Consider the following 25,960-nt stretch of genomic DNA (forward strand, 5'->3'; position numbering starts at 1 on the left):
TATATCTTCCGGTTAGACGTAGTCCTACGTCAAAATAATCTTCAGAAGCTATCCTGTTGATTGCGATTGATTGAAAAATCACAAAACCTAATGTATTTGGTCACAGTGTTACATGGATAGAAAACATTCAAATAAACTCTTTCAAATGAATGTAATTTTAAATTCCCAGAGGAACTGGCAGATTATTTTCAGTAACGATTAGATATTTCCACATTTTCCTCGATACTGGAAGCCCACCAGTGGTTAATGCTAACTCGATAACCATCTGTTAATAGCACTTGATTGAAACATATTTGGTCACAGTGTTACATGAATAGAAAACATTCAAATAAACTCTTTCACATGAATGTATTTTTAAATTCCCAGAGGAACTGCCAGATTATTTTCCGGATCTTTCTCGATGCTGAATGGCATCCAAACGGAAAGAATTCCGCGCGTGTATTTGTGTGTGTGTGTAGCGGCTGCTTCGAGATCTTCCCGGGGAACCGTTTGTGGCATCACTCTCCTCCTGATGGATTCCCTTCTGGCCTAAGGTGCACAAACAGGCTCTTGGTGACACCGTTCATCCGCGCTTTCATGATAAACGAAGAGCTTCACCACAACAGCGACAACATGCTCCAATCGCTTATATACCGATTGGTGATTTCAATAGCCTGTTTTGAAAGCAATTTCAGGACTATTGAAACAAGTTTTTAGATCAGAAAGTAACAAGTATAGAGCGCGTAGACATTTTATCTTTCGAATGAAGTGTTTATCATACCATTTCGTTAAGTTGTTTAGGAGCTATTATCGCTCAAAATCTCGGTCTCCGGCGTAACGCTTTCGTTTTCGAAACTTTGATTTTACACCCCGGTATAGAAATGAAAGACGTAGTCCTACGTCAAAAAAAAACAAAAAATTCAGAACTAGAGTCTTTGAGTTTTCGATTCGATATTTTTGGGTTTTTTATTTTAGATTCACGGTTTTAGGAACTAAAGTTTTAATACTTTCCAGTTCAAAATTTAGGACTCTTGGTTTTTTTCATGTTTGGATTGAAAATTTTTGCATTTTTTTATTTTCAATCTTCAGTTTAAATCTAGAATAAGCAATCTATATCATGCCACTCCAGAGAAAAAAATTTTCTTCCGTGGGAATTTATTCTGGTACGCTTGCTGGTTCATGGTCCCAGAAGCAAAGAAAATCTCGTTTTTCAGCCCACAACTGCATACCGTTTATCAGACAACGAACTCTTTTGGGGAATTTCGACTTCTTGACTTCACATTATTTCGGGGCACTCCTCCCGTCGACTGCCAGGTTTCCAGTCAGACTTTCCACGACCGTGAATTTTAAAAATATCGTAAGTTTTACTAGCTCTCGAACGGAGCGACGAGCTGGGCTTTTCTAGCGCGGTGATTGTCAGATCAAAACAGTCACGTGCAGCATTTTCTCAGGGAAAACTTCGGATCACAAAAGGTGCGACAAACAGTGCGATCTTAAAGGAATTTAAATAGATTTATATTTTGCTATTTCATTTCAGCGATCAATACTCTATCTCTACGCCACACCACCGATGTGTATTGATTTGCCGCTGGTGGTGGTGGTGATGGTCTTTCACTATTTGATATTAGTAGAGTTTTAAAGTACTAATTTAGTGCTATCAATAATTATCTTCTCATAACGCTTATTGACTACCACTTCAGCTGGGTTTTTTTTCCTGAAATCATCTCAGTGTCATCTCACTAAATGAACCATATTGCGAGTCTCGTTTGGAATAGAAATAAAATCACGTTAAATATCGAGGCAGAACTCCTAAACCACCCCCTCCTTGGAAGCATTGACCGCTTCTCCTTCCACACTCCCGGCATTCGGTAAAGGAAATACTCGGTGATTGGTGTCACCATCGGGTTCGCGTGCATGATCCAGTGGATCGGATTCCGATTCGGAGCTGAGCCCCTCCCCGGCCAGAGCCTCTTCAGCTGCGCTTGCATTCGAATTCGTACTGACCACAACCGGCTTCGGCTTTTGGAGTGAACGTTTCCATTCCAGATACTCCAGATAGTACTGATAGACTGGGATAACGATGACTGATATGTCATCAACGGTTGCCGCTGCGCGGGAATCCGCCAGCCGCCAGTGACCGTTTATGTTTGCCCGACCACGGGATTTCGCTACCAGCTCCTGGGCGGCCATCGTGTACCGATGTCGCTCGGTTGGAAATTTTTTCAACGTGGAAAAGACGGTTCTCGCGACCTTTTGCGAGTACGTCACATCCCACAGACCATCGGTGGCCATTACCAGAACCCCATAGTCGCCATCAACGTTGTCAGTCGCCGACAAATCGCTTTCGACCGCACTGAGATCGATGCAGACTACGTCCGGGTGACAGCTGAGGAATGGTTTGATTGGAAGGCCACTGCCCAGAGCCTTCAGGTCATGATCACCGAAGCCCCGGGTGACTCCGATTGTTCCCAGCAATCGACTACGCTTGCCTTCGCCCGTCACAATGGGCATCTTAAGATCATTTCGTGTCAAGGTTTTGTAGGACCAGCCCTTCATGGTACCCTGCCGGTAGAGGATACGCGTGCCAAGGTCTTTCGTCATTGGTTTCTTGGCGTACTCCATTGCCACGTATTCGCCTCCCATAAGGTTTGGATTGAGTTTCCCAACCGAGAGCAATCTTGGCCGTTCCGTCTCCGGCGTGTGGTCAAATGAGCAAGGTTCAGCATACGCAATGTATTCGTCTTCTTCCTCCTCCGGTGGTGCGTCACCGTTAAGGCCCTCCTCATGTACTAGCGCACTGGGAGGTCGAAGATTGGGCAGCTGCTTCCGATGGACTCGCTTGCAAAGAACTCCCCGAGAATCGCCAGCATTCGCCACGAACAGTTTGCCCAGAATAAACAACGCAACCAGTGCCGTACATCCCCCAGCATTCCGGTACTTGTCTCGATCTTCAGCCAGAACCGCATCCATATCGGCAAACGCCGACTCGAGTGCCCCTATTATGAGTTCATCCTTCGAGACCTGTTTGTGGAACAAAATTGGATGCGGCAGGATCGCGTTCAAACCCATCCCGGCCATCGGCTGCTGTTGCTGCAGTTGATCGTCACCCTCAACCCGCGGCATCAGCAGATCGATAATATCGACCAGCTTCTCGTGCAGGATATGATGGAACTGGTTGGACGCGGCCAGTGCCGCGCCGTACCCCGCGTGACCATCATAGATACCGAAGTATGTGTACGGGAGATCGTGATACTGCCGGGAGGGATGCGATAGCACCTGGCGATGAAACGCTGCCTGATCTTCGTTCCACTCGGATTTACCCGAGTTGACGCACTCGGCATATCCGGTGTTCCACGGAAGCAGTGACATGTCCCGCGGAACGATGATTGGCCGCACGTTGTGGTCGGCACTCGCCTTCAGCTCGTCAAACGTTAGCAGCTGCAGGAACTGGGGCCGGGCGTAGCGGAACTTCTCCGGAAGGTTGCCTGTAAGAATTGAAGATGTTTGATTGAAAGATTCATTTCGGGGATGATTTTTTTTGACTGTACTAGCTGACCCGGCAACCTTCGTTCTACCCAAAATTAATTTTTTGATATAAATTTCTCCGAACATTCAAGTTTTCTTACTAAGCTAACGTTCGTGAGATCAATCGCAGAACTGTTCATTGATTGAATTTTTAATCTACCCTTCAAAATTACCTTTTACTATAAAATTCGTAGTACTTCTACCAAAACTCATCATTATAATATCAGATTATTTTCAGACACAATTCTCGTTCAAGATTTTTCAACCACCTGCCAATAACATGTTTTCCGTTACATGGAATAAATGTTTGATACAGAAAATATGATACAATAAAGACAGCCCTAAATCGGACAATTCCTTTCTCGAGTTTTGCTCTTATCAACACATTCGATGATCCATTTTTATTTATATAGATAGAAGACGATATAGGAATGCATTTTATCACATTAAAAAAAATCAACTGTCATGTTTGGTTGGAATATGTGTGTTATTTTTACGGGACGCCCTCTCCATTTCAGAGGAGGGAGGGGTGTCATACCATCATAGAAACATTTCTCATATTCAAAAACCTTCACATGCCAAATTTAGCTCCATTTGATTGATTAGTTTTCGAGTTATGCAGAAATTTGTGTTTCATTTGTTTGGTACAGTGGTAGACATTCGTTTAGCCGCACCCTATTTTTCCTCGATATTTTTAAAAATAAGTCAATTCTTTGTACAGTTTTGTTCATAAAAGACTAGTATTGTTTACTTTCATCAAATTCATTCTAAAAAAATATAAATTCACTTTTTGTTTTCTAAGTAATTCAAATATGTGGAATCAGAGTGGACATTCGTTTAGCCGCATCCTAAAATTTCAATAAAAGAAAATTTGTGCGGCAAATTTCGAGTCCAGTCGGTAGCTAATATTTAGTATGTCCACCTCCATTTCGGGTCACTTTGGAAACTCGATTTGGCATCGAGTCAGACAGCTTTCAAAGTGTTGCCATATTGATTATAGCCCAACACTCCTGAATTACTGCCCTGAGACTGGAAATGTTGTCGAATTGTCATCCGTTTGCATAGACCATCTCAGCCAAGATTCTCCATAGGTTTTCTATGGGATTGCAATCGACTGCAAGCAGGTCATTCAAGAAGCGGAATGTCCTTCTCGGCAAACCATGCCTTCGATTGCTTGGAAACGTGGATCTATGCATAATCCTGCTGAAAAAACGACATCCTCGGTAGCGTTATTCTCAATATGGCCAATCATAACGTCCTCCAGTAATTGAAGATACTTTTCGGAGTTCATTCGGGTGAAAATGAAACAAATGGGAAGCTTGCTGTGATAGGAAACGGCTCCCCACACTGTCAAACTTCCGCCCCCAAAGTTTCGCTTCGATCTCACGACATGCCGTTGACCTCAATTGTACCAATAGCAACTGTAACAGTCCGGACCATCCAAATTGAACTTTTTTCGCCGGAAAATACAACATTTCTCCATTCTAGTTCCCATTCCATGTATTGCCGGGCGAAAATGAGATGGTTCTGCTTATGGGTGGCGGTCAGTTTCGGCTTCCCTTGAAATTTCTTCCACATGATGTTTGGTGACTCATTCAAGATGCGCGCAATATGCCTCTTCGTTACTGGAACAACCGATTCTGCCTTAATGTATGAGCAGGACATTTTTTCCTGGTTGCTTCGTGTCTTATTCGACCTTTAAGACGCAAAGTAACTTTGGTGTTCCCATTTGTTGGTCGTTATGTCCCATATTTCTGGCACTATTTAAAGAAATTCCGTACCACTTTCTCAGATCGACCATTTTTTGTTACAATCGAGCGATTAGAAAACTTTTGTTCACTGAATACCTTTCACCATTCCTTTAAATTCTACGTAAATCACTAATCTGACCAACTTCTTACTTTGCACATCTAATATTTATCTTGTAAATTGAACATTCCCATGTATTTTTTCATAAAACACAGATACAGGCTTGGTGATTATGCGAAAACTCGATTTTTATGCCCTGTGGCTAATCGTATGTCTCGGGAAAAAAACGACGTTTGAATGTTTATATCCACCGATGACGCCTTGTGTGTGTGTGTGATTGTGACTCACGTCCTTTCAATAAAATTGACTTAAATATACTACCACTACAGCAAATAAGTATCCCGATAAAAAAGAACATTCGTGGTTGTTTTGTAAGTGTTTCAAGTTTTTTTTTTTCAAGTGCGGCTTAACGAATATCTATCACTGTAGCCTCCCCTTAGACAGGAGGGAGGATTGTCGAACCACCATAGAAACGTTTATCGATGTCTAAAACCTCTATATGCTAAATTTAATTCCATTTCTTTGATTAGTTCTCAAGTTGCTCAGCACCCTCCCTTCCTTCTCTTTAAAGAGGAGAAAGGAGTGTCGAACCACCATAAAACATTTATTGCTCCCCAAAACCTCCATATGCCAAATTTGGTTCCACTAGCTTGATTAGTTCTCGAGTTATGCAGAAATTTGTGTTTCGTTTGTATGGCAGCTCCCCCTTAGAGACGGGGGGGGGAGTATCTAACTACAATAGAAACACTTATTGCATCCTTAAACCTCCACATGCAAAATTTTATTTTGTTTGCTTGATTAATACTCGAGTAATGCAGAAATTTGTGCTTCATTTGTATGGCCCCCTTAGAGAGGGGGAGGGGTCTCAAACTATCATGAAAATCTTCCCCGGCCCCAAAAACCCCTACATACAAATTTTCATGTCGATCGCTTCAGTAGTTTCCGAGTCCATGAGAATCAGACAGACAGAAATCCATTTTTATATATATTAGGCTGTCAAAAAAGTCCTGCGGTATTTTTTTTTTTGAATTTTCATTTGTTCATAAAATTAGTTACAATCATCTGTTTTAAGTCAAATATGCGCCGTTTTGTTCGATGACTTGTTCCCAACGAGATGCCAACTTCATAATACCCCTGTTATAGAAGCTCGCTTCCTTGCGACACTATAACTCACGAACGACTTAACCAAACAAAACACTGTCAAGGACTATATTATAGCGCGCAAAAATACCTTTCCAACAAGCTATAGTATGACTCGATACAATGAATACAACTAGAACTACGCGCTTAAAACGACACATCGCGGAAATACCGCAGGACGTTTTTGACAGCCTAATATATACTAGCTGACCCGGCAAACGTTGTTCTGCCATATACATTATTTCTAGTGGATATTTTTGTTTAATAAAAATAATTAATGTATTGTAAGCGTGTCTGGATGTTTTAACGATCCATACAAAACATAAATAATAATAGATCTATGAACTAATGATAGAGATAAATTTTGTTTTTAAAGCGTGCTGATTTCACTCGAAAATCCATTAAATTTTTCGCTTTACAGAAATGGAACACGAAGTGTTGTCTTGTAAATGTTGTCTATGTCGAACTGCGTGGCAAGGTTGCCACATTTGCACAACTTGATTGGACTTGAGTTGAGCGGATTACAGAATGCAAGATCGCGATCCGTTCGGGTAATTCTGACTCGATCGGATTTGAGGATACGGGTGAGCAGTAGATCAGTAGGCATATTTGGAATTTCCGAGGAAAACTATTTACTCGGGCGAATTTGTTGACTAACCAAACTAAAAAAGAATGAATTGAATCGCTTCCGCCGTTCAACCGAACACATCCAGCAAAGTGTGGGGCCGAAGCCGTGTAATGTTGTAATGAAGCTCATTAAGAAATTCATTATACGTTTCAACACACGCGCTGTAATGTCATGATAATGCATTAGGTTTTGACCAGGCTATAGCAAAGGCTATGTAGGCTTTGTTCATGATAGTGTCTCGCAAGTGAATTTTGTTGATTGTGTCGTAGGAATCGCAGTCATTCGCTCTCTACCTTCGCGTACATGTCGATAATGAATTGTTGACACAGATAACGACTTCTTTGAATGGCGTTGTCCTGACCATATCGATTCATTAAAAAAGCATGGAGGGCACCTTCTTGTTTGTTTCGCCTCCTCTAACTGTCGTTCATAAATTTAATTCTAAATGAGAAAAAATGTTAATAATGAATGTGGCATATACCTATAATAAATACCTGTGGCAGAGTCTCGTTGTTTAATGTTTATGCAATATTTGTTCCTACAGTACGGCTGGGGGTTTTTAGCCGAAAATCCCTTCTGACTTGCACTATAGTCACACTTATTCTAGAGTAGGAATGTATTCAAGCATCGCAACTCAGTACAAATAAAAATGACGCAAGAATTACTACGTTGAGAATGTCAACTTTAGGAACGTTAGTGCCATTGAAGAAGAACGCGAAGAGAGTCGTATCAACGTATCTTCGAATCACAATTTCTCGCGCCATTGTGCAATCGTCTAAAATGATTCCAGTAACGCTTGCAAATTGAATCTATACACATGCTCTGTAGCTCAGGATTGGTGACAATATCGTGATTGTCATTTTGTAATCCGAGCTAGTGTGATTTGAAGAATTTCAATAATTCATTGTGCTCATTCAAAAAGGCTTGAAGCTCTCCGGTGATGCGCCTGGCTTTAGACGAATTGAGGTTACTTGCTCATGTGTGATGAAAGTTCGATGAAGCGGATGTAGCGCCACCTGTCATTCAACAATGTAAATAAATTCGTTCTGTTTGAAAATCGAACGATGGTTTAATTTTTGAATATTGTTTATAGAAACATACTCAAATCGCGATTAAAAATAGGGGATGTGGGTTAAAATTTGAAGTTATTCATATGGCTTGAGCCAAATTTGAGAAAAAAAAATATTCAGAAAAAAATTCTATTTCTGCGTAAGACCACCCTAACATATTATATTAAATATATGTTAATCGGTATCCTAGCGGTATCGTAAATAGATTACGACCTATTCTCATGCCTACCAAGTTTTTTGTGAATAATTTCATCAAAATCGGTCGTGACACGAGATTTTTATATATTAGGCTGTCAAAAAAGTCCTGTGGTATTTTTTTTGAATTTTCATTTGTTCATAAAATTAGTTACAATCATCTGTTTTAAGTCAAATATGCGCCGTTTTGTTCGAAGACTTGCTCCCAACGAGATGCCAACTTCATAATACCCCTGTTATAGAAGCTCGCTTCCTTATTGGCAAAAAACTCGGATAGCCAATTTTCACAGGCCACTTTTGTGGCTAACTTCTGACTACCTAGCTCGTTCGCCATGGACAAAAACAGGTGGTAGTCACTTGGTGCAAGGTCCGGACTATACGGCGGATGCAAAAGAACCTCCCATCCGAGCTCCCGAGCTTCCGGCGCGTCACCAAAGAAGTGTGTGGCCTGGCGTTGTCCTGATGGAAGACAATGCGGCCTCTGTTTATCAAAGATGGCCTCTTCTTCATGAGTGCTACCTTCAAGCGGTCCAGTTGTTGGCAGTACAGGTCCGAATTGCGCGTTTGGCCATAGGGAAGCAGCTCATAATAGATTATTCCTTGACAATCCCACCAAACACACAGCAGAACCTTCCTGGCCGTTGATGAGGGCTTAGCCACCGTCTGAGCCGCTTCAGCGGGCTTCGACCACGACCGTTTGCGCTTCACGTTGTCGTAAGTGACCCACTTTTCATCGCCAGTCACCATCCGCTTCAGAAACGGGTCGATTTTGTTGCGATTCACATGCGTCGATATGGTCAAAGATGTTTTTTTGCGTCAACGTGTGTGGCACCCATACATCGAGCTTCTTTGTGAATCCAAGCTTCTTCAAATGGTTAATAACGGTTTGATGACTTATCCCCAGCTCTTGGCCGATGCTACGGCTGCTACTATGCCGGTCTTTCTCGGCTAGTTCAGCGATTTTGTCGCAATTTTCGACGACAGGCCTTCCGGAGCGCGGCGCATCTTCGACGACCTCTACACCAGAACGAAAACGTTCAAACCATCGTTGTGCGGTGGAAATGGAAACTGTATCGGGTCCATAAACTGCACAAATTTTATTGGCAGCTTGAGATGCATTTTTGCCTTTGTCATAGTAGTACTGTAAAATATGTCGGATTTTCTCTTTATTTTGCTCCATATTTGCGACACTATAACTCGCGAACGACTTAACCAAACAAAACACTGTCATGGACTATATTATAGCGCGCAAAAATACCTTTCCAACAAGATATAGTATGACTCGATACAATGAATACAACTAGAACTACGCGCTTACGACACCTCGCGGAAATACTGCAGGACTTGACAGCCTAATATATAGAAAGATAGATTCCTCCCAAACTGAACGCTATTTATTAATACTAAGGCTAGGAGCTTTATAGCATACCTGATAACTGTCTAAGTTAGTTGATTCGAGTTCCCGGTGTGAAAACAATAAACCGTCCATTTATGGTGTAACTACTTGTTTGCATCAGAAATCAAGTTTTCGTTTCACTTTATATGGACGTAAGTAAAAATAAGATTGTGTACGCGGGTGAAATTCGTGAAATTCGATCGAATTTCAAACAGATCAGATTCAGGAATATGAGTGATTGTTCGATATTGCTCCCACAAATTGATACGGCGAAGACCAAAAAGTACATTTGTAAGTCTGTAAATGAGGAAATGATTGTATTTCAAATCCATAACTCGATGTGAATAGCAACGATTCTCGATTGAATAGCAACGTCAAAATAATGTGTTACTAAATCTGCCGGCACATCAGCTCCAATGGAATTGTCTGGAGATTTCCTAATTCATGAACGTTCCTGAAGTTATAAATTGAGATAAAATTTTCATTAGAAATAGTATTTTCAGAAAATATAATTCATATGGCAGAACAACGTTTACCGGGTCAGCTAGTATGTATAGATAATTGCTTAAATATCTATCGAAACTGTTTTGTCTCGTAGAGTCATAAGAAAGTGAGAAATACACAAAGCAAATCCTTGATCGGCATTACATCAGCGCAATAATTATCAATTACTGCCGTCAAGGCTTTTCCAAATTGCTTTGCAATGTGAAATCAGAAACAATTCCCTCACATTATATTGCTTGTACGCATCTACTTTACCGACTCTATTACAGTTTCAAAACAACTTTACCCCGAGATGCGATAATTTCTGAACATTCCTAGCCTATCCGCAACGCACAAAAGTGCAGAGGCAGCGATACCAGAAGCAATGATAAGAAAAGTCCGCACGAGTTTTTCACCATTTCACCGCCCCTGCTTACCCTTCGATCCGTGATCGCCACTGTCACGACCGTGATGATATCCGCTTCCGCCGCTACTAGCACCACCCCCACTGGACGGAAGTGCAGGAATGTCCGGTCCGACCACCGTCAGCACTCGATTTTTCAGTCGATTAAACATCCCGTTGCCGATGCTTCACAACTCCACACAGCTTGACCCTCTTTATTCTCCTGTGCCTCTCACTCGCGTCACTCTTCTCGTCGCAATAACAAAAAATCGCTCACTGTGTCACAGCGAGCTTGTGTTATTTTCCTACAAGAAAAAAAGCGAAGAAAATCAGATAAAAACGACTCCGCGGATACGCCTGCCTGCCTGCCTGCCTACACAACTACTCACCATTAAGTGTGGAGCCCGAGCCCAATTTTCCCCTTCTTCTCGGCACTCGTCGCGGAACGGAAACGTGATTCGTGTTGTGGTGGCTGCTCACGGGTACGTGTTACCTTCGAGTTACATCTTCTCGTGCCCCAACAGCAGCAATCCCGTAGAAAATCGATAATGTTTTGGGTTCGCAAAAGTGAAAACAGCACTCTGGTTTTTAACTTGACATATGTGTGTGCAATGTGCACTTTTATGTTTCCTTCCGCACTGCTGAGGGGTTGGTGTTGCGTCCGTCCGTCTCTCGTGCCCGCTGTCCAGGATTTGTGGAGGATTAATATGTAGCGCAGAGAAAAACAACAGAGTGTGGCACACACACGAGCCGTAGTAGACGATGAAGAAGAGTGGTGATGTTTTGATGGGACTTTTCTTTTTCGTGCTTTTTTTTTCAACTACAGCTGAGCTGTCAAATGTGCTGCTGTTGCTGAGAGCAAAAAGTGGCACATACGTGGCGCTGGCGAGCCGAGCAATTGTCGGAGTTGAATAGCGTTATGCTCGAATGCAGAATGATGATAAATCTCGATTTACCTAAAGATTGACTACATTTTAACAAAATAATCTGTTTTAGAACACTATTATAAAAAATTGTCTACATCACACATCGTAAAATATTAGGTTGGGAGAAATGAAACCCATTATTTTTGCGTGAAATTCAAAACTTTATTTAGAGGCAGTCCACATTAGAGATGAGCAAATCAGCTCAGGGGCTGTCCACATACCACGTGGACAGAAAAAGCACGGTTTTAGACTCCCCCCTCCCCCTCCGTGGACAAGCGTGGACATTTTCATACCCCTACCTAAAAAGGTTTCGGATGAGCCAGGAAGAAAAGCAAAACACGCTATTTGAGTAGCAAACAATATAACGTGTATTAACTGGTTAATGTTTATTATTGGAATGAATATCATGATGGCTACCAAGTGACAGTTCGTTTACACAGTGGTACACCGCAGAAGTGGGGGCACAATGAGTGCAGTGGTTGCCATCCCAACACCCCTGCTCAACCACAGCATGCCTCCAGCCCTATTTTGGAGCACAGTCCCTTGAAGGTGGCCGCTGGAAGACCCTTGGTCATCACGTCGGCCTGCTGTTCAGACGAGCGTACGAACTTAATTTCAATGAAACCTTGCTTCAACAAATCACGCAGGAAATGGAACTTTGTATCCACGTGCTTCAGCCTCTTGCAGTCCCGTTCATTTTCAGCTATCATGATTGTAGACTGATTGTCTTCGAAAACCGGAATCGGTCCATCCAAAGATTTTCCCAAGTCCTGGAGCACTCGAACCGTCCACATCGCATGTCAAGCAGCCGTACACAAAGCTGAGAGCTCTGCCTCCGTAGAAGAGAGTGCAACTGTCTGCTGTTTCCTGGTTAACCAAGCCACAGTGCAACCATACAGCTTGAAGACTCCCCCAGTCACAGATCTCCGATCTACCAGATCGTTCGCCCAATCTGCATCGCAATGTACCTCCAGAGGTGGCGAAGCTTCGCTTAACTTGTACACCAATCCTACATCCAACGTACCTTTGATGTACCGCAACATCCGTTTCAAATGAACCCAGTGTTCATCGGTCGGGCATGACTGAAACTGGCTAAAGTAATTTATAGCCGCTGACAAATCTGGTCTGGTCGTGAGGGATGCGTACATAAGACAGCCAACCAACTCACGATATGGTTTCGTCGTACGTTGCTGTTCTTCTCCCCTCTTTAATCGCAAACGATTCTCTATCGGAGTAGAAACAGGTTTACACTCCATCATCCCAAAGCGTTCTAGTAGTCCTTCGAAATATCTACGCTGACTAATTTTCATGACACCTGCCTGCAAATCATGATTGATGCACATCCCCAAAAACTGACGGATTTCACCATCGTCGGTCATTTCGAATTCATCAGCAAATTTTTCCTTCACAGCAACAAGATCTTTCAGCGATGAACCCACCAACAAAATATCGTCAACATATAGCACTAAAATCAACATCTTCTTTCCTACGCCACGCGTGTAGAGACACTGATCGTTTCTGCTTCGAACAAATCCTAGTTTATCCACAAAACCATGGAATCTCTCGTTCCAAGTACGAGACGCCTGCTTCAGCCCGTAAATCGACCGATTCAATCGACAGAACAATCCGTTCCCCTGCTTAAACCCTTCAGGTTGAGTCATGTACACTTCTTCATTCAACTCGCCGTTCAGAAACGCAGTTTTGACGTCCATCTGGTGAATCAACAGCTGTTCTTGGTTTGCTAATGCCAGCACCATCCGCAGAGTGTCGAGTTTCGCTACCGGGGAATACGTCTCCGTATAATCGAAGCCTTGCTTCTGAGAAAAACCCCTCGCTACAAGCCTCGCCTTGTACTTATCTGGTTTTCCGGGACCACCTCTCTTGACCTTAAAAATCCATTTACAGGTTACAGATGATCGTCCTTCCGGAAGCTTCACCAGAGACCATGTATTATTCCGCGTCAACGAACTCATTTCGTCATCGATAGCTGCCTTCCACATTTTCCAGTCGTCCCGCAGCTTCAATCCTTCAATAGTGCTTGGAATGTCTTCCACGAAATTCATCGCGCTAAGGGCGAATCCGGCATATTCCATGTCGAAATCTTGATGCCAAACCGGTACGGTCGTCGTTCGCTTAGGCCTTTCTTTTCCTATTTCCGGTATTTCTGTAACCTCTCGTGAATGAACATCCTCTTCTTGATTGTCGTTTTCGTCATCTGACGAATCTTTGCTCTCCTTAGCTTCAATGTTACGTATTTCAACATTCGTATTTACTGTTGATACATCTATGAATTGATTTGCAGTTTCCGTACCTTCGATGAAGTCCACATCTCGTGCCGTGACGATCGTCTTCTTCACGGGATCCCAGACACGATACCCATTATGGGAATAACCGATGAAAATACCGTTCCAGGCCTTAGCATCAAGTTTCCTTCTTAGCTCCTGCGGCACATGAACAAAAACTCTGCTCCCGAAGACTCGTATATTCGATACATTTGGCTTCCGTGACTCCCACAGCTCGTATGGAGTTTGATTCGACTCAATTGCAACCGTTGGACTTCTGTTCGTCAAGTAAGCTGCTGTCTCTACAGCCTGCCCCCAGAACTGCTTATCAATACCAGAATCTGCTAACATCGCTCTGGCCTTTTCAACAAGTGTCCGATTTAGACGTTCGCTGACCCCGTTTTGTTCGGGGGTATATGGTACAGTCCACTCAATCTGGATCCCTCTAGCCTTGCAGAACTTCTTGAATCGTTTGCTCGTGTATTCGCCTCCGTTATCGCACCTTAAACGCGAAATCTTCCGGTTAAACTTAGCCGTAACAAGAGCTTCATATTCCTCGAAACACTGCATCACCTCATCCTTAGACGACATCAGGTACACCATCGCGAAGTGGCTCCAATCGTCCGTGAACGTAACAAAGTATTTCTGCCCGAAAAGCCCTTCCGGCGTCACTGGGCCACACACATCGGTGTGTATTAGTTCAAGCACTCGCGACGTACGCTTACCTTCGCGCGATAAGAACGGTTTCCGCGTTTGTTTACCGACGAGACATGATTCGCACGATATAACACTTTTGTCCGTATCGACGTTCACTGATATTCCCGAAACCATTTCATTTCTTATCAGAGACTTCAAGCTTTTCTCGTTTAAATGTCCGTATCTTCTATGCCAGAGTTCAATGTTCTTTTGAATACGACCGCACGACATTAAAGAGGAATTATCCGCACTATTCCTCACCGTATAAAAATCAAGTTCGTAGAGTTTATTCCGCAAAGAACCACTCGCGACGATTTCGGATCCACGATAGATTTTTGTTTCTCCGCATTCGAAAACAACACGCATTCCAGCCTGCTCTACTTTCAGTATTGAGAACAGATTACAGCGCAATTTCGGTACATACAGTGCGTCTTTAATAATACAGTCAATCGACTTACCATTTACTATGGATACTACCTTTATGGTACCAAAGTGTTCCGCAATAATCGTCTCGCCATCCTTAGCAACTGCTATTTCGATGGGCTTTTCCAAGCTATGCAGCTCACTGAACAGTTTTTGGTCACGCACCAGATGATCCGTTGCTCCGGAATCGACAAACCATCTTGTCCGATTTGATTCTTGCAATCCAATCCCGTCACGTACACCAACGAAACATATGTCTCCTCGCTTATTCGATTTCGCAACATTTGCCTTCGAGTTCGGTCCCTTCTGACCGGATTGCGATCTCTTTTTCTCTGGGCAATCCATCAGCTTGTGCCCTTCCTTGTGACAACCAAAACATTTCAATGGTTTCTTTTTCTTTCCACCGAAAAAAGCAGCATCACTGTTTGATACGGATGACGATTCGATGCCTTTTCGTTTTGTCTCTTCGTCCAAAAGTCTACACTTCACGAATTCTATAGACAAATTTTCCTCAGGCATGGTTTCTAGCGCTGTCACCACCACGGCATACGACGAACCTAGCGTCAGGAGGAGATGACAAACAACATCTAAATCATCCAACTGAGCACCGGTGGCACGATATTCTCGCACTACTTTGTCAAATTTCAAAAAATGCTGCTGCAAATTTCCAACTTCAAACCGCATCGACAACATTTGCCTCTTTAAATGCATCCTGCTAGCGATGCTCCGACGCTCAAAAACATGATGCAATGTTTCCCAAATATCCTTCGGAGACTTTTTCTCCTGTATATACTCAAGCTGCGAGTCGTGAATTCGCGATATCAGCAGCGCCTTACAGCGTCGGTCAAGTTTCATTCGATCCTCCCGTGCTCTCGTTTTTCGAGTCTTTTCCGCTAGTGTGTCAGCCGGATCCTCTTTCAGCTCCTCCACATCCGCCACATTATTCAGCACGCACTCTGACAGTTCTCGCTCTTCGAGAAGTACGTTCATGCGGAATTTCCATGCAGCGAAATTAGAGCCATCAAAAAGTGGCCACAACAAACGGTCCGAAGTTTCCTCCTGCATTTTTCCGAATCACTCCCGATAACTACTTTCGCAAAACGTTACCTGGGCCCATAACCTAAAAAGGTTTCGGATGAGCCAGGAAGAAAAGCAAAACACGCGATTTGAGTAGCAAACAATATAACGTGTATTAACTGGTTAATGTTTATTATTGGAATGAATATCATGATGGCTACCAAGTGACAGTTCGTTTACACAGTGGTACACCGCAGAAGTGGGGGCACAATGAGTGCAGTGGTTGCCATCCCAACACTACCCCCCTTTGTCCACGTGGACATTTTTCCTTTTATAATCAAAATAATTAAGGAAAGAACTGATTTGCACCTAAATTCCATTTTTTTCCTGTCTGGAAGGTCGGAAAAAAATTAATTTTCTTGGATTTTTTTCGAATGTTACGAATAAAGTGAAGAGCTCGGGTATTTTAGTTATTGTTTAAGGTATATGTGTAGATGTATTTTTCATTTTTTAAGTGCACGAATAATGATTATTACGCTGTTGACAGCTGGATGCGTAGATGCTGTCTGAAAATTGGTACCTTACTGGTGGTATCGGTTCTGAAGCAACGGGGTGTCGTAGAACAAATTGCAATGAATATTTTGAAACATTAGGACAATACCTAAAGCGTTACATAGGGGTTTTTAAAAATTCGAAAAATTGCCGAAATGGCGGCCATTTTTGTTAAAAATGAGTTATTTTTTATAAAAAATCGCTGTTTAGAAGCTCATAAAAAATCGAAAAAATGAGATCAAAAAATCAAAAAAACGGCTATGTAACGCTTTATATAATCCATTTTTAAAGGCTGATAAAAAATTTCAACTAAATCGGTCGAATAGATGCTAAGATATTGATACCACCAGTTGAAAAAACACGGTATCGAGAAAAACGCGTTTAAAAATTCGTACAAGTGAGGTCATACATTTGGCTGTAACTTTCCAACGAAATCAAATATCTAAAAGGGGCATAAGCTTCCCAAAAATGCAAAAACAAACAAAAATTCGATTTTTTTTATTTTCCAGACCGGGGTCCCCCCTTAGGTTGTTTTTATTTCAAATTTCACTAGTTGTACCCTGTACCAGTTGTGGCCCATTGTTTTTGTATGGTAGAGAAATGGGTAGAATAACAAAGCACATGCTTCATATGAGGTTAATTTGGAAATACTTGTGAGTATATGATATTTTGTTTTTCCATTATAAGCGAATATATAAAGGCTATCTGGTTTTGCTAACACGGAAACACGCAATTTACAGTTGACCAGATGAGGAACAATTCGCATCTGAATTGCCAATCGCCAATCGAATAAAAATAAATGGATAAATGGAAACGATTTTCTAAACACTTGCAAAAAAAAATACGTTGATATCACATAGACGCCAGTAATAATCCAATCAACTTGATTAATATGCTTCCATTTGATTCACATGTAATTCCAGTAGAACATTTTACTACAGAGATGCATTGTTTTGCATTGTTTTATGGCAGAGTTACAGTGTTACTCAAAATTTTAGATGAAAAAAATCTTTGCCCACTCCGGAATATGATCGATCACTGCTAATCTCTGGATTTCCGATTCACCTTTACTCGGTAGCGCAATTCAAAATCTTTTCCGCCATAGTTCGGAGAATTTTCAGAGGGTATTAATAGCGTATTAAGATATTTTATTATTTTTCAAATCCTTATAGACCATTCTGCATTGAGTGTCTAGATGGCTTCCAAAGTGCTCGCGTGGAAGCATTACATCAGAAAACTCACGATTCATTGATTCCCAACTATGAAATCGAGCTCAAATCTCAACTATGAAAGTTGAACATTTCTTGAGACCAGTTTTTGCATGAAATTGATCCCAATTCAAAAGTACGCTACATAGAACAATCAATTCTCACTCCCGACATTCTTCCAAAAATGGAAGTAAAAGTGACGAACCAGCCAAATGAGTTGAAAGTCACTATAATACAGATAAAAAAAAATTAATTGAATTCATTTGAAAGATGAGAAAATTTTCCATAATATTCTGTTGTAGAACATTTTAAATAGTGAAAGATAACAATAGGAATAACATTGTGGTGTCGAGGAAGGAATTGTAGAAGGATTGGAGAGCTTTAATTTTGTTGATAGAAACAATCGAGTTTATCATCAAAAAATAATAAAACCCTTAAAAAACGAAAAATTTTAAGTATTTTTCGACTTCTAAAAGGCACTTCAATCAATCAATTCAAATGTTTTACAACTGCAATCTATGCGAAATTTTCTGAAAAAAATAGAATACTGGGTCAATTGATTCAAGTTTGACGACTAGTGGTGCATGGATCGTTTCAAGCAAATGAAATATTAATTCCTAGAAATTGACGGGATTCCAATACAGGTAGGACTCGATTAAAGGGTGTGTCACATCAAATTGCATCACGGAAAAAACGCTGTAGAAATTTAATTTTTAGGAATTATATCTTCAGCTTTCGCTTATAATCAGATAAGAGTGTGTAGATCACGTTGGCCATGCTTCACTGTAAATTTTTCGTAAATTTTGAAAAATGTCGTCGAACGAAAAAGAGCGTCGTGAATTAATCCTGTGCACTCATTTCGAGAATCCGGAGTTGTCACATCGGGACATCGGTAAGATGCTGGGAATCGTCCAATCCACGGTCAGCAGAGTACTAAAACGATACTTCGAGAACCTAACCATCGACCGGAAGGTGAAGAACGGCAAAAATGGATGCTCCGACAGTGAAAAAGATCACAAGCGCGTAGTTAAGCAGTTTAGACGTGATCCGAGAAGTTCGGTCCGGGATGTCGCCAATAAGCTGAATTTGTCAAGTTCACTCGTCCAGCGGACCAAGCAGCGGGAGGGCCTGCGTTCATACAAGGTTCAGAAGGCTCCTAACCGCGACGAAAGGCAAAACATGGTGGGGAAGACGCGAGCCCGAAAGCTGTACACCGAAATGCTGACGAAGCCGCATTGCCTGGTAATGGACGACAAAACCTACGTCAAAGCGGACTTTCGTCAGCTGCCGGGCCTGTTGTTCTTCTCCGCAGAGGACAAATTCAGCGTTCCGGAGGAGATTCGCAAGCAGAAACTATCCAAGTTTGCCAAAAAGTACATGGTGTGGCAAGCGATCTGCTCTTGCGGAAAGCGGAGCGACCCCTTCGTGATGACCGGCACGGAAAACGGGCAGGTTTACCTTAAGGAGTGCCTACAGAAGCGCTTACTACCACTATTGAAGCAGCACGAGGGCCCGACCATCTTCTGGCCGGATCTCGCTTCGTGCCACTATTCAAAGGACGTGTTGGAGTGGTACGAAGCCAACGGGGTCACCTTCGTGTCAAAGGAAATGAACCCGCCCAACGCGCCGGAGCTTCGCCCAATAGAGAAATATTGGGCGATTATGAAGCAGGCCTTCCGGAAGAACCCAAAAGTTGTCAAAGCGGAGGCGGACTTCAAGAGAAAATGGATTTCTGTTCAAAAAAAACTACAACCTGACGTTGTACAGAACCTTATGGACGGGGTAAAGAGGAAGGTGCGAGCATACGGGCTTGGGCTCGAAGTATGAATAAAAAGAAAATGCCAAAAGTTGTTTAATAGTTTTTATTTTACTGTCTAAAATTTTCAAAAGGATCGGTCTACTGGGCGAATTTCTACAGCGTTTTTTCCGTGATGCAATTTGATGTGACACACCCTTTATATACAGACTCGATTATATACGGACTCGATTATATGTGATTCGATTATATACAATTATAGACCTGATTATATACAGTTTGGAAAAAAATATTTTTTTTTATATTTCAAATATGACTTATTTCAAGAAGAAATGTAACCTTTCAACGTTAAAATGCAATTTAAGTGGCTATTACATGTGGGGTAAACAGTGGGGTAAAAATCGTGATTTTTGAAGATTTTGCTTGAATTTTCACCAAGAATAGTTTATATCGATATTGCAGTCTAATTAAGAAAGATAGTAGTTGGGTGTCAAAGAAAAAATTGTAGGGTGGTTGAAGAGCTTCAATTTAATCGATAGAAACAATCTAGTTCAATATAAATTTTTACGATGAAATTAATAATAAAATATTACAAATTATAAAAATTACTTTTAAGTTTTTCACTTACCTTAAAAGGAGATGAATCAAAAACCAAATTGAATAAAAATATTCAAAAAATGAAAAATACATGCGTAAAAAAACGAATAAAAACAATTTTTTTTGACTCGATTATATACAGGATTCGATGATATACGAAAAGAAATCAAAAACTGTATATAGTCGAGTCCGCGCTGTACTTTGAAAAATTCTAACTTTTCGAGAAAAAATGATTTTACACGAAATTCTGCATGACAAACTATACAGACATTATTATCCTAAGACTAATTGTTCTCGAGAGCTCTATACATGCTCTATAGAAAATTGTATTTGATAAAAAAAAACCATATGTGTAATATCATGGAAACTTAACCATTATGGAATCGTTTATTTTTTGTAGGTTTGAGCTAGGAACGTCTATGTATAGCCCGCAACTATAATAGTTATAGGATCATACAAAATATCTCGGTCGCTCACAGTTTACGCGAGTTATCTTAGAATATGGATTTCAGTGAAGGATGATATTACAATGATATTACAGAAGTTCAATGATATATGAAGCACTCTCAGGCAGCTCAATTCGTTTCTTCATAAATACTGAATACTTAAGTTAGGCGGAAAGTTGTGATTATATTAGAAAAAATATTCATTTTTCGTGTCCACGTGGACATAGCCTATACCCCCTGCCCCCTCTCCGTGGACAAGCGTGGACATTTTCATACCCCCTACCCCCCCTAAAATTGTCCACGTGGTATGTGGACAGCCCCTCATTATGGTGAGCGGCTCAGAGCCGTTCAGCTCATTTAACTGAACCGATCATTTGGAACAGCTCTTCAGCTCCGTTGAATTTTACGGGTTTTCACACAATTGTATCTGAAACGTAACTACCATGGGACATTGTAAAGCGAATGTTTTCTTAATGGACAGAAAGGAAAAGAATAAACGAATTGTGTTTGTAATTATATACAAAATAAGACTGGTGGATTTAAACAACGGAAGATCCAGGAGTAACCAAACGAAACCGTTTAAAAATATGAATATTCAAGATTTGTGGTTTTTCTCCTATTCGTCTATTCGTCAAATTTCCTTCTTTCCATATATTGTTTCTGTCCTTTCTTTCTTTCTCTATTTTCCTTCAGAAATATAGTCCGAAACACCGTTTTTAGGTAAAACTACAAAGAGAAACCTTATTTTCCATCCACACTCGCAAGGATAATATAAACAGTTTCCACTAATAGGCGCAACGCGAAATAATTATTCGCTGTGACAAACGTCACAAAGAAACAGCCACCCTCCATCTCTATCAAATTAGCAAATGCAAAGATAGTAGTATTTGTTTTATTCCAAAAGTCTGTTCCGCATGGAAGTCCATTACCATTATCAGTTCATTACCAATCAATCATCAGCATTGATGTCGGATGATTTTTTGATTGTTTTAATTCAGCACGCTTAAATAAATTAATGTGTTTTAACAGTCAAGTTTTAATAACATATTAAATTAATTTCATTTGCAAACAGTTATCGATATAATAATAATCTTTATTTTGTAATGCGTTGTATGGAAAATATAATTGAAAAACGAGCAATTAAATATCTTCAAATTAAAAGCCTTTTATTATCCGGCATCTCTGGTACAGCTAAAGAACGGAGAGGAACAAACAAAAACTCAACTCAACAGCTCAATAGCTCATCAGCTCAGCAGCTCATCAGCTCAGCAGCTCATCAGCTCAGCAGCTCATCAGCTCAACAGATCAGCAGCTCCGATGTGAGCTGAAGAGCTACGTTTTTTTTTTATTGCGAGCCGATCCGAATCCGCTCACTAAGATGAATCGAGTCGGATGAACAACTCATGAGCGGATGGAACATCTCTAGTCCACATACCACGTGGACAGGAAAAATACGATTTCAGACCACCCCCCCCCCCTCCCCCTTGGTGAACAAGCATGGACATTTTCTATACAGCTTCCCCTGTCGTCATTTCTCCATTTCTTGGAAATTCAATTTTATGTTTGTTTCTATTGTATATCCTATGTTTTTACATTATAAAAATGTGAACTTAATTAATAGTAGTGGTTTCTTCTCAATCAACAATCCGTGAAGTTATTGCTGTTTGTTTTCTTCCAAATTCTATTTACGTTGTGATCACGTTATAAAGCATTATATTTATGTTATAGCAGCACATCACATGTAATAGATGTTAGATGTAAGATGTGAGATGTAGATACATGTCAGTGCTTGATATTTGATATCGTTCGCTTAGCTAGAGCTTAATGGGATGAAATTCATCATCCCATTAAGACCAGCTTAATCTTTCCTCATCTTTAATAAGTCTCGCGTTTCATCTACTAATGATCTTTCTTCGTTCAACTTCATAAATCTTGGGAAATATTCAGTTTTGACGTAGGATTACGTCTTTCGGGAACTTATTGGGGTACAAATTGAAAATCGAAGATCGAGCACATCGTGAAAATTGTCCAATTTCAAACGCTTTTTGCTCAGTCATTTCATGATGGATTGATGAAATTTTCGCGTCAATCGATTTCGGTACTTCATAACAATTTTTTATATTGAATAAAATAATATGTCATGAAACTAACTACCGAACAATTGAAAAACGGAAATACCCACTTCTGATTGGTCGAATTGACGACACATGGGGCGAGTCCCTAATAGAGACATCAAAACCATGCTGCCTGGGGGAAATCGGCATTGTAGATACATGAAAGTAGGAGGAGCTTTCGTTCCAACCGAAATGTATTCCCTAACAGAGATATCAAAACCAAGGTGCCCGGGGGAAATCGGCATTACAAATATATAAAAGTCGGGGCATTTTTATATTGCGAGTAAGGTGAGTGATACGATTAATTCTAGCAAATAAAATTTAAATTTGGAACTTTAATGTTGGTTGCTTCATGAAATTTCATATCAATGACCGATCGTGTATTGTGAAAAATTTAGCACAAGTGTAAGTGTAAAATTGTGTTAAAAATGATTTGAAATATGAAACGATTTATTTCAATTTTGATTAATAAAAACCAAGGTGTGTTCCCGCTCGAGAACGGGTCGTTTGGTTCAAGCTGTCTGTTTTGTTGTGTTCATTTTCGCCCAAGGAAAGTTTATATGGCGAGAAAAATTGAAAAGTGAAGAAATATTAGAAAAAGTGATTTCCTATATGCTCTACATTTAATATTAGTTGTTGTTAGTCCAATTAAAATCCGCATTGGGTTGAATAAACACACAGAAGGTAAAAATTTTAAAAGAAATTTACCTTTTCCATTTTAAATATGTTTTCTCTATATTAAACTAACGTGTTTTCACTGATGAGAGAAATTGATAATTGTGTTCGGTATTGGTAATTATACTATATAACATTGGTGAATTTTTTTTCTTTATTTCATCCATACATAACACAGGAGGCATCTCGTCTAGGATTACAGAGGGCGGTTTTCATCATATCTCGTTTCACTTCGGTATCTTTTATCTGATACGTACCATCCAACGACTGTTTACCATCTTTCTGTAAACATCACTCGGTAAATACTGGTGGAGTGAACAAACAATTCCCAATAACCAAACAAAACGGCCCTTTTCAGAGCCACCAAATCGTTATCAAAGAGTTTAATGATGTAATTCTTCAAACATGTCCAAAATCAACAGATAGCCTAACGGAATCCCACGTCAACTATGCGGTCGTGTCTTGGACACAACCCTCCTGTGACTTTTTTGGAATAATCATGCTGATTTTTATGAAAAGTAGTAGGGTCTGAGCCTAGGGCACGGACGGAAGTTTGACGTAGGATTGTGATTGTTCAGAACACTTGGTTATTATAAATGTAATTCTTTTCATTGTTCAGAAATCTGTTAGTTTAACTCTTTTGAAACTCTAAATAGTAGCCCTGAAGTAGATCGTTTATCGTATGTACTCACAACCTTCAAGTTCAACAGGTCTAACTGAAAATGATTAATGAATATTAGTGGGACACATTACAGGGTAGAATGGTAGTAAGAAGTATTTGTGAATCGTCATTGATTACATTGAATAGCTTATGGGGAAGAAACAAAAAAAAAGTTGAAAATGTATACGATTTAGTGATATTTTTAGGTAAAATACATAATACATACATATTAGATAAAATACATAATATCATGAAGTTGCTTTATTTTAAATGGTGATTTATTGTTATTTCTTTCTATTGTGTTATTCTTATTATCGGCAGAAGCTTTTTCGGTGAAACAATGCTCGTTTGCAGACTATCACAATCAAGTCATATTGGTTCTACGGCTCAATCTATCATAGAAGGAATTAAGTTACGAAGATTATTAATATTTTATTTCGTTTCATTTCGTTTCATTTTTTAATCGCTGCCATCCTTCTAGTATTGCCATCAGTTTTCGCCCATGTTTTCGCAGCTTGGAAGACACCGGCTTAAGATGTTCGTCATATATCCGCTCGCAAAACATACATCTTTTGTTTGTTAAATTGCTCACTTGTTCTATTATTTCGACTGTTGATGTCTCAGGTGAAAAAATGCTGGTCAAATGGTATATATTATAACATATATCATAAGAACGATTCTGCGTAATATGCATTTAAACATTACATTTTTCGTAGAGTGACCCCCCTATATAGAAATCAAAGACGTAGTCCTACGTCAATATCTGCGTTTTAAAATGAACCAAGACCGTCTCACTGGGTTGGACTCTCGATCGAAAAAATCGCTAGCAGACCTAGACTTAGATGCAATTGTGTATAATTTTGCTCCATGTAACGCATGCAAGGCGAAGATTTAACAAGAGAATAAGCGAAGCTGGTAATGATGTTTCTAGCCTTCTAAATGCGAATAAACTACTTAAAGTAAACGTTGTTATAAGTGAGTAGTTTTCTCAAAATATCACAATCTCTCACGCAGAGATCACGAATTCAATTCTCACTCCCGACATCACACTGCCGAAATGTGTTGAAAGTCACTATAATAGAGAAAAAAAATATCACAATCTCCAAACTAGTGAAAAAAATTTAAAAAAAATGGTATTTTTTGGGACAAACTAAATATGAAGCCGGGGGCGCTGTCTACCCTCTCTACGCCTCGGCTTCCCACTAACAACTATCCCTTCCATGATAATCGCTAGGGAACCACGCTATAAGGACGACCCTTCTGGCCTTCGGACGGCGAATATCATACTAACATTTCTTCCCTTCCCCTGGTGACTGTAAGGACGTGGCCGGCGTTGTTATTGACTTGAATCACCGAAACTTGCACAATGTGAATGATTTGCTACTCCCACTCCCAATCGTCATTCAGTGTGTTCTTTGTGCAATTTCGCTGTTTCAGGTCAATCACCATCTTTCGACATCCTCAATCAACTTCCAACTTCTAAATTACTTCTTAAAAATATTGTGCAATTTTATAAATTAGATCCTCAGGGCTGGTCGTCAATCACCGTTTTACGTTTGTCGTTGATTTTCGATTTATGATTGCTCTGTTCTATAAGACACAGTTTATCTATAGTTATAGAATCATTCTCATAATAACAATAAATGACGAACATCTTTTCCATCACTTAATACAGGCGACCCACTCAGAAAACGCGCATGATGGAAAACGTTATACACAGCGGAGCGCCTGGTTCGCAGTCGTTCATGTCCCAACAAAAGGTAGAAGATTACATCAACTCGATCCAGATGGATCCCTCACTGAAGGACATGATGTATCAGACGATGCTCCGCCGAAGTTATGGGTCCCTTTACGGCGATAAACACCGAACGGATAATTTCAGCAATGGTACCGGCGCAACCCCACGCCCCGTGATGCTTGTACCCGCCTGCACCGCAAATGGGGTACTAGAAAACATAAGCTTGTGCAACCAAATGATA

At 40.6% G+C, this 25,960-nt stretch overlaps 2 protein-coding genes across 9 annotated transcripts in view; one reads left to right on the plus strand and one right to left on the minus strand.

The window, feature by feature from the left end:
• Positions 1-25,960, plus strand: part of LOC129762170 (uncharacterized) — a 147,422-nt gene that overhangs the window by 120,769 nt on the left and 693 nt on the right. For all 8 annotated transcript variants that reach the window (XM_055760181.1, XM_055760182.1, XM_055760183.1 and 5 more), the window contains one exon: positions 25,657-25,924. In XM_055760181.1, the coding sequence (XP_055616156.1) occupies positions 25,657-25,924 (268 nt within the window). The remainder of the gene's footprint in view (positions 1-25,656; positions 25,925-25,960) is intronic.
• Positions 1,473-11,449, minus strand: LOC129762171 (protein phosphatase 1H). Its single transcript, XM_055760189.1, has 3 exons — positions 11,018-11,449; positions 10,663-10,933; positions 1,473-3,464 (listed from the first exon to the last, which is right to left on the minus strand). The coding sequence occupies exons 2-3, from the start codon at positions 10,799-10,801 to the stop codon at positions 1,789-1,791; spliced, it is 1,815 nt and encodes a 604-aa protein (XP_055616164.1). The 5' UTR covers positions 10,802-10,933; positions 11,018-11,449; the 3' UTR covers positions 1,473-1,788.

This window comes from Toxorhynchites rutilus, chromosome 1, assembly GCF_029784135.1.
Source record: "Toxorhynchites rutilus septentrionalis strain SRP chromosome 1, ASM2978413v1, whole genome shotgun sequence".
Taxonomy (NCBI): Eukaryota; Metazoa; Arthropoda; class Insecta; order Diptera; family Culicidae; genus Toxorhynchites; species Toxorhynchites rutilus.